Here is a 10,000-nt window from a genome sequence, read left to right as displayed (position 1 = left end):
GACACAATGGAGTTGTCAACCGTGATGGCGAGATCATGGAACGGGCAGTCCTTCCCCGGGAGGAAGAGCAGCTCCGTCTTGCCGAGGTTCAGCTTGAGGTGGTGATCCGTCATCCACACTGATATGTCTGCCAGACATGCAGAGATGCGATTCGCCACCTGGTCATCAGAAGGGGGAAAGGAGAAGATTAGTTGTGTGTCGTCTGCATAGCAATGATAGGAGAGACCATGTGAGGTTATGACAGAGCCAAGTGACTTGGTGTATAGCGAGAATAGGAGAGGGCCTAGAACAGAGCCCTGGGGGACACCAGTGGTGAGAGCGCGTGGTGAGGAGACAGATTCTCGCCACGCCACCTGGTAGGAGCGACCTGTCAGGTAGGACGCAATCCAAGCGTGGGCCGCGCCGGAGATGCCCAACTCGGAGAGGGTGGAGAGGAGGATCTGATGGTTCACAGTATCGAAGGCAGCCGATAGGTCTAGAAGGATGAGAGCAGAGGAAAGAGAGTTAGCTTTAGCAGTGCGGAGCGCCTCCGTGATACAGAGAAGAGCAGTCTCAGTTGAGTGACTAGTCTTGAAACCTGACTGATTTGGATCAAGAAGGTCATTCTGAGAGAGATAGCAGGAGAGCTGGCCAAGGACGGCACGTTCAAGAGTTTTGGAGAGAAAAGAAAGAAGGGATACTGGTCTGTAGTTGTTGACATCGGAGGGATCGAGTGTAGGTTTTTTCAGAAGGGGTGCAACTCTCGCTCTCTTGAAGACGGAAGGGACGTAGCCAGCGGTCAGGGATGAGTTGATGAGCGAGGTGAGGTAAGGGAGAAGGTCTCCGGAAATGGTCTGGAGAAGAGAGGAGGGGATAGGGTCAAGCGGGCAGGTTGTTGGGCGGCCGGCCGTCACAAGACGCGAGATTTCATCTGGAGAGAGAGGAGAGAAAGAGGTCAAAGCACAGGGTAGGGCAGTGTGAGCAGAACCAGCGGTGTCGTTTGACTTAGCAAACGAGGATCGGATGTCGTCGACCTTCTTTTCAAAATGGTTGACGAAGTCGTCTGCAGAGAGGGAGGAGGGGGGGGGGAGGGGGAGGAGGATTCAGGAGGGAGGAGAAGGTGGCAAAGAGCTTCCTAGGGTTAGAGGCAGATGCTTGGAATTTAGAGTGGTAGAAAGTGGCTTTAGCAGCAGAGACAGAAGAGGAAAATGTAGAGAGGAGGGAGTGAAAGGATGCCAGGTCCGCAGGGAGGCGAGTTTTCCTCCATTTCCGCTCGGCTGCCCGGAGCCCTGTTCTGTGAGCTCGCAATGAGTCGTCGAGCCACGGAGCGGGAGGGGAGGACCGAGCCGGCCTGGAGGATAGGGGACATAGAGAGTCAAAGGATGCAGAAAGGGAGGAGAGGAGGGTTGAGGAGGCAGAATCAGGAGATAGGTTGGAGAAGGTTTGGGCAGAGGGAAGAGATGATAGGATGGAAGAGGAGAGAGTAGCGGGGGAGAGAGAGCGAAGGTTGGGACGGCGCGATACCATCCGAGTAGGGGCAGTGTGGGAAGTGTTGGATGAGAGCGAGAGGGAAAAGGATACAAGGTAGTGGTCGGAGACTTGGAGGGGAGTTGCAATGAGGTTAGTGGAAGAACAGCATCTAGTAAAGATGAGGTCAAGCGTATTGCCTGCCTTGTGAGTAGGGGGGGAAGGTGAGAGGGTGAGGTCAAAAGAGGAGAGGAGTGGAAAGAAGGAGGCGGAGAGGAATGAGTCAAAGGTAGACATGGGGAGGTTAAAGTCACCCAGAACTGTGAGAGGTGAGCCGTCCTCAGGAAAGGAGCTTATCAAGGCATCAAGCTCATTGATGAACTCTCCAAGGGAACCTGGAGGGCGATAAATGATAAGGATGTTAAGCTTGAAAGGGCTGGTAACTGTGACAGCATGGAATTCAAAGGAGGCGATAGACAGATGGGTAAGGGGAGAAAGAGAGAATGACCACTTGGGAGAGATGAGGATCCCGGTGCCACCACCCCGCTGACCAGAAGCTCTCGGGGTGTGCGAGAACACGTGGGCAGACGAAGAGAGAGCAGTAGGAGTAGCAGTGTTATCTGTGGTGAGCCATGTTTCCGTCAGTGCCAAGAAGTCGAGGGACTGGAGGGACGCATAGGCTGAGATGAGCTCTGCCTTGTTGGCCGCGGATCGGCAGTTCCAGAGGCTACCGGAGACCTGGAACTCCACGTGGGTCGTGCGGGCTGGGACCACCAGGTTAGGGTGGGCGCGGCCACGCGGTGTGAGGCGTTTGTATGGTCTGTGCAGAGAGGAGAGAACAGGGATAGACAGACACATATTTGACAGGCTACAGAAGAGGCTACGCTAAAGCAAAGGGGATTAGAATGACAAGTGGTCTACACGTCTCGAATGTTCAGAAAGTTAAGCTTACGTAGCAAAAAATCAATAAAATTAAAAATCTTATTGACTAAAATGATATAGTACTGCTGGCTGGTGAAGTAGCCTGGCTAGCAGTAGCTGCGTTGTTGAAAGTGAAGCTGGCTAGGTGACCTCGACAGTTTCTCTAAGTTTCTCTAAACTACACAATTATCATGGATACAAGGACAGCAAAGACAACTAGCTAACACTACGCTAATCAAGTCGTTCCGTTGTAATGTAAGTTTCTACAGTGCTGCTATTCGGTAGAAGTTGGCTAGCTAGCAGTGTTAGCTAGCAGTGTTGGCTAGGTAGGAGGACGGCAGCGCGGCAGGCGAAACTAGCTGGCTAGCTAACCGATAATTACTCAGAGTTACACAATTATCTTAGATACAAAGCTAGCAAAGAAAACTATGTAGCTAGCTAACACTACACAAAACAAGTCGTTCCGTTGTATTGTAATCGTTTCTACAATGCTCTTCGGTGGCAGCTGGCTAGCTAGCAGTGTTGGCTACGTTGCGTTAATTTCGAACGAAAATAGCTCGCTAGCGAACCTCAATAACGACGCAATTATGTTTGATAAAAGACGGCTATGTAGCTAGCTAAGATCAAACAAATCAAACCGTTGTACTGTAATGAAAATGAAAATCAGACCGTTGTACTATAATGAAATGTAATGAAAAGTTATACTACTATTCGGTAGACGGTGGACGTTTGCTAGCTGCTGGGCAGATAGCAGTGGACAACGAGACGACGAAATACGATAATTACGCAGTTATCTTTGATACACAGACGGCTATGTAGCTAGTTAAGAAGAAATTGCTAAGGTTGGACAAATTAAATCGTTGTACTATAATGAAATGTAATGAAAAGTTATAAAAGTTATAAAAGTTATACTACCTGCAGAGCGAATGCAGAGCGAATGCAAATGCGACCGCTCGCCCCAAACCGGATGTTAATACTCTGAGGTGGGGAGGGTGGACGATGAGGTGGGGAGGGTGGAACATGGAGGAGGAGGGGGTTGGAGACGAGGAGGAGGTAGGAAGGGTGGAACATGGAGGAGGAGAGGGTGGAGACGAGGAGGAGAAGGGGGTGGAGACGAGGAGGAGGGGGTGGAGACGAGGAGGAGAAGGGGGTGGAGACGAGGAGTAGGTAGAGAACAGAGACTTCCTCTCTACAGGACACACAGTGTGGTGGAGCTCCTGACTAAACACAACTAATGATCTGATGTCCAGGTGAAACCATGCAAACGCTGTCTGCTGCCACGGCAACACAGAGCCTCCCTCCCCGTCCCCGTAGGGTTACCTGGCCAGGTGTTTAGGTCAGGGGGTGGGGCCAGGAGGGTCGTTAACAGGTTGGTAATTAGTGTTATGATGTCATTTAGTTCTCCTGTTCTCTGTCTGCTCTGTCTTCTCTCTATGTCCCCTCTGCTGTGGTCATTCCTCAGTAGTCAGTAACCAGTAAAGTCCATCACCTCTGCTGTGGTCATTCCTCAGTAACCAGTATAGTCCATCACCTCTGCTGTGGTCATTCCTCAGTAACCAGTAAAGTCCATCACCTCTGCTGTGGTCATTCCTCAGTAAAGTCCATCACCTCTGCTGTGGTCATTCCTCAGTAAAGTCCATCACCTCTGCTGTGGTCATTCCTCAGTAACCAGTAAAGTCCATCACTTCTGCTGTGGTCATTCTTCAGTAAAGTCCATCACCTCTACTGTGATCATTCCTCAGTAAAGTCCATCACCTCTGCTGTGGTCATTCCTCAGTAAAGTCCATCACCTCTGCTGTGGTCATTCCTCAGTAACCAGTAAAGTCCATCACTTCTGCTGTGGTCATTCTTCAGTAAAGTCCATCACCTCTGCTGTGGTCATTCCTCAGTAACCAGTAAAGTCCATCACCTCTGCTGTGGTCATTCCTCAGTAACCAGTAAAGTCCATCACCTCTGCTGTGGTCATTCCTCAGTAAAGTCCATCACCTCTGCTGTGGTCATTCCTCAGTAAAGTCCATCACCTCTGCTGTGGTCATTCCTCAGTAACCAGTAAAGTCCATCACCTCTGCTGTGGTCATTCTTCAGTAAAGTCCATCACCTCTACTGTGATCATTCCTCAGTAAAGTCCATCACCTCTGCTGTGGTCATTCCTCAGTAAAGTCCATCACCTCTGCTGTGGTCATTCCTCAGTAAAGTCCATCACCTCTGCTGTGGTCATTCCTCAGTAAAGTCCATCACCTCTGCTGTGGTCATTCCTCAGTAACCAGTAAAGTCCATCACCTCTGCTGTGGTCATTCCTCAGTAACCAGTAAAGTCCATCACCTCTGCTGTGGTCATTCCTCAGTAAAGTCCATCACCTCTGCTGTGGTCATTCCTCAGTAACCAGTAAAGTCCATCACCTCTGCTGTGGTCATTCCTCAGTAACCAGTAAAGTCCACCTCTGCTGTGGTCATTCCTCAGTAACCAGTAAAGTCCATCACTTCTGCTGTGGTCATTCCTCAGTAACCAGTAAAGTCCATCACTTCTGCTGTGGTCATTCTTCAGTAACCAGTAAAGTCCATCACCTCTGCTGTGGTCATTCCTCAGTAACCAGTAAAGTCCATCACCTCTGCTGTGGTCATTCTTCAGTAACCAGTAAAGTCCATCACCTCTGCTGTGGTCATTCCTCAGTAACCAGTAAAGTCCATCACCTCTGCTGTGGTCATTCCTCAGTAAAGTCCATCACCTCTGCTGTGGTCATTCCTCAGTAAAGTCCATCACCTCTGCTGTGGTCATTCCTCAGTAAAGTCCATCACCTCTGCTGTGGTCATTCCTCAGTAGTCAGTAAAGTCCATCACCTCTGCTGTGGTCATTCCTCAGTAAAGTCCATCACCTCTGCTGTGGTCATTCCTCAGTAGTCAGTAAAGTCCATCACCTCTGCTGTGGTCATTCCTCAGTAACCAGTAAAGTCCATCACCTCTGCTGTGGTCATTCCTCAGTAACCAGTAAAGTCCACCTCTGCTGTGGTCATTCCTCAGTAACCAGTAAAGTCCATCACCTCTGCTGTGGTCATTCCTCAGTAACCAGCAAAGTCCATCACCTCTGCTGTGGTCATTCCTCAGTAACCAGTAAAGTCCATCACCTCTGCTGTGGTCATTCCTCAGTAAAGTCCATCACCTCTGCTGTGGTCATTCCTCAGTAACCAGTAAAGTCCACCTCTGCTGTGGTCATTACTCAGTAACCAGTAAAGTCCATCACCTCTGCTGTGGTCATTCCTCAGTAACCAGTAAAGTCCATCACCTCTGCTGTGGTCATTCTTCAGTAACCAGTAAAGTCCATCACCTCTGCTGTGGTCATTCCTCAGTAACCAGTAAAGTCCATCACCTCTGCTGTGGTCATTCCTCAGTAACCAGTAAAGTCCATCACCTCTGCTGTGGTCATTCCTCAGTAACCAGTAAAGTCCATCACCTCTGCTGTGGTCATTCCACAGTAACCAGTAAAGTCCATCACCTCTGCTGTGGTCATTCCTCAGTAACCAGCAAAGTCCATCACCTCTGCTGTGGTCATTCCTCAGTAAAGTCCATCACCTCTGCTGTGGTCATTCCTCAGTAAAGTCCATCACCTCTGCTGTGGTCATTCCTCAGTAACCAGTAAAGTCCATCACCTCTGCTGTGGTCATTCCTCAGTAAAGTCCATCACCTCTGCTGTGGTCATTCCTCAGTAACCAGCAAAGTCCATCACCTCTGCTGTGGTCATTCCTCAGTAACCAGTAAAGTCCATCACCTCTGCTGTGGTCATTCCTCAGTAAAGTCCATCACCTCTGCTGTGGTCATTCCTCAGTAGCCAGTAAAGTCCCTCACCTCTGCTGTGGTCATTCCTCAGTAGCCAGTAAAGTCCCTCACCTCTGCTGTGGTCATTCCTCAGTAAAGTCCATCACTTCTGCTGTGGTCATTCCTCAGTAAAGTCCATCACCTCTGCTGTGGTCATTCCTCAGTAAAGTCCATCACCTCTGCTGTGGTCATTCCTCAGTAAAGTCCATCACCTCTGCTGTGGTCATTCCTCAGTAAAGTCCATCACCTCTGCTGTGGTCATTCCTCAGTAAAGTCCATCACCTCTGCTGTGGTCATTCCTCAGTAAAGTCCATCACCTCTGCTGTGGTCATTCCTCAGTAAAGTCCATCACCTCTGCTGTGGTCATTCCTCAGTAAAGTCCATCACCTCTACTGTGATCATTCCTCAGTAAAGTCCATCACCTCTGCTGTGGTCATTCCTCAGTAAAGTCCATCACCTCTGCTGTGGTCATTCCTCAGTAACCAGTAGAGTCCATCACCTCTGCTGTGGTCATTCCTCAGTAAAGTCCCTCACCTCTGCTGTGGTCATTCCTCAGTAAAGTCCCTCACCTCTGCTGTGGTCATTCCTCAGTAACCAGTAAAGTCCATCACCTCTGCTGTGGTCATTCCTCAGTAAAATCCATCACCTCTGCTGTGGTCATTCCTCAGTAACCAGTAAAGTCCATCACCTCTGCTGTGGTCATTCCTCAGTAGCCAGTAAAGTCCATCACCTCTGCTGTGGTCATTCCTCAGTAAAGTCCATCACCTCTGCTGTGGTCATTCCCCAGTAAAGTCCATCACCTCTGCTGTGGTCATTCCTCAGTAACCAGTAAAGTCCATCACCTCTGCTGTGGTCATTCCTCAGTAAAGTCCATCACCTCTGCTGTGGTCATTCCTCAGTAACCAGTAAAGTCCATCACCTCTGCTGTGGTCATTCCTCAGTAACCAGTAAAGTCCATCACCTCTGCTGTGGTCATTCCTCAGTAAAGTCCATCACCTCTGCTGTGGTCATTCCTCAGTAACCAGTAAAGTCCATCACCTCTGCTGTGGTCATTCCTCAGTAGCCAGTAAAGTCCCTCACCTCTGCTGTGGTCATTCCTCAGTAACCAGTAAAGTCCATCACCTCTGCTGTGGTCATTCCTCAGTAACCAGTAAAGTCCATCACCTCTGCTGTGGTCATTCCTCAGTAGCCAGTAAAGTCCATCACCTCTGCTGTGGTCATTCCTCAGTAACCAGTAAAGTCCATCACCTCTGCTGTGGTCATTCCTCAGTAAAGTCCATCACCTCTGCTGTGGTCATTCCTCAGTAACCAGTAAAGTGAGTCACCACAGCTGTGGTCTCTGTCTCTAGTTAATAATTGATGATCAGACCAGAGTTGTTTGGCCTTCAATAAACCCTCATCGCTCCTTTAATTAGTGGAACAGCAGCTCACTGCCAAAGACAGACAGACACGCACGCACGCACAGACACACACACACACACACACACACACACACACACACACACACACACACACACACACACACACACACACACACACACACACACACACACACACACACACACACACACACACACACACACACACACACACACACACACACACACACACTGTAACACTTCAGCTCATTAATACTGAAACCACTGGAAAGGAGAAGAGGAGAGTAAAACAAAAAGAGAAAGAGAGAGAGAGAGAGGAGGGTGAAAAGAAACGGAGGGTGAGAAGAGAGAGATGACTGGGTTGTTGGCAGGCAGAGAGCCCACGAATGCAGTGATAATGAGAAGAACAAACCTTGGACGGGTGAGAGAGAAGGAGAGAGGGAGAGAGAAGGAGAGAGGGAGAGAGAAGGAAAGAGAAGGAGAGAAGAGAGAGAGAGAGAAAAAGAAGAAGAGAAGAGAAAGGAGAGAAAAGGAAGAGGAGGAGAGGAGGGAGGAAGAGGAGGAGAGGAGGAGAAAAGGGGAGAGAAGAGGAGAGGGGGAGGAGGAGAGGAAGAGAGAGGAGAAGAGAGGAGGAGAGAGGAGGACAGAGGAGGGGGGAGGAAAAGGAGGAGGGAGGAAGAGGAAGAGAGGAAGAGAAAAGGGGAGAGAAGAGGAGAGAGGAGGAGAGGGGGGAAGAGAGGAGGAGAGAGGAGGGGGCAGGAAGAGGAGGAGAGGAGGAGGGAGGAAGAGGAAGAGAGAGGGGGAGAGAGGAGGAGAGAGGAGGGGGGAGGAAGAGGAGGAGATGAGGAGAAAGGAGGGGTGAGGAAGAGAAGGAGAGAGGAGGGGGAGGAAGATGAGGAGGAGAGAGGAAGAGGAGGAGAGAGGAGGAGAGAGGGGGGAGGAAGAGGAGGAGAAGAGGAGAGAGGGGGAGAGAGGAGGAAGAGGAGGGGGAGGAAGAGGAGGAGAGGAGGAGAGAGGAGGAGAGGAGGGGGAAGAAGAGGAGGAGAGGGGAGAGAGGAGAGAGGATGGGGGAGGAAGAGGAGGAGAGGAGGAGAGAGGAGGAGAGGAGGTTGAGGAAGAGGAGGAGAGGGGGAGAGAGGAGAGAGGAAGGGGGAGGAAGAGGAGGAGAGGAAGAGACAGAATAAGAGAGGATAAAATAATAGATACGGGAGAGAGAGAGCATGTCCCTCTGCCTGAGGCCTCTCCATCTCATCAGAAGAAAGGGATTCAGTCCACAGCTGTTCAATAAGGAGACATAATGACACTGCCGTCTAATAATATTACTGGACAAAATTGAACCTCTTTAAACTTTAATGCCAACCAAGTCCTGGGGAGAGAGAGGCCAGTCTCAGATACTCAGCAGGGGAGAGAGAGGCCAGTCTCAGATACTCAGCAGGGGAGAGAGAGGCCAGTCTCAGATACTCAGCAGGGGAGAGAGAGGCCAGTCTCAGATACTTAGCTGGGGAGAGAGAGGCCAGTCTCAGATACTTAGCAGGGGAGAGAGAGGCCAGTCTCAGATACTTAGCAGGGGAGAGAGAGGCCAGTCTCAGATACTTAGCAGGGGAGAGAGAGGCCAGTCTCAGATACTCAGCAGGGGAGAGAGAGGCCAGTCTCAGATACTTAGCAGGGGAGAGAGAGGCCAGTCTCAGATACTCAGCAGGGGAGAGAGAGGCCAGTCTCAGATACTTAGCAGGGGAGAGAGAGGCCAGTCTCAGATACTTAGCTGGGAGAGAGATGCCAGTCTCAGATACTTAGCTGGGGAGAGAGAGGCCAGTCTCAGATACTCAGCAGGGGAGAGAGAGGCCAGTCTCAGATACTTAGCAGGGGAGAGAGAGGCCAGTCCCAGATACTTAGCAGGGGAGAGAGAGGCCAGTCCCAGATACTTAGCAGGGGAAAGAGAGGCCAGTCTCAGATACTTAGCTGGGGAGAGAGAGGCCAGTCTCAGATACTTAGCAGGGGAGAGAGAGGCCAGTCTCAGATACTTAGCAGGGGAGAGAGAGGCCAGTCCCAGATACTTAGCAGGGGAGAGAGAGGCCAGTCTCAGATACTCAGCAGGGGAGAGAGAGGCCAGTCTCAGATACTCAGCAGGGGAGAGAGAGGCCCGTCTCAGACACTTAGCAGGGGAGAGAGAGGCCAGTCTAAATTACTTAGCCGGGGAGAGAGAGGCCAGTCTCAGATACTTAGCAGGGGAGAGAGAGGCCAGACTCAGATACTTAGCAGGGGAGAGAGAGGCCAGCCTCAGATACTTAGCTGGGGAGAGAGAGGCCAGGCCCAGATACTTAGCTGGGGAGAGAGAGGCCAGACTCAGATACTTAGCAGGGGAGAGAGAGGCCAGTCTCAGATACTTAGCAGGGGAGAGAGAGGCCAGTCTCAGATACTTAGCAGGGGAGAGAGAGGCCAGTCTAA

The 10,000-nt window shown here is 50.6% G+C and overlaps 1 protein-coding gene across 1 annotated transcript in view; it reads left to right on the top strand.

The window, feature by feature from the left end:
• The window catches only part of LOC129839622 (sodium/potassium/calcium exchanger 1-like), a 9,094-nt gene extending 2,324 nt beyond the window's left edge, over positions 1-6,770 (top strand). Inside the window, exon 2 of the mRNA XM_055907150.1 lies at positions 6,733-6,770. Coding sequence (XP_055763125.1) covers positions 6,733-6,770 — 38 coding nt within the window. The remainder of the gene's footprint in view (positions 1-6,732) is intronic.
• The last annotated feature ends 3,230 nt before the right edge of the window (positions 6,771-10,000 follow it).

Source organism: Salvelinus fontinalis, chromosome 40 (genome assembly GCF_029448725.1).
Source record: "Salvelinus fontinalis isolate EN_2023a chromosome 40, ASM2944872v1, whole genome shotgun sequence".
In the NCBI taxonomy this organism is placed as follows: Eukaryota; Metazoa; Chordata; class Actinopteri; order Salmoniformes; family Salmonidae; genus Salvelinus; species Salvelinus fontinalis.
This window is presented reverse-complemented; position numbering and strand designations above follow the sequence as displayed.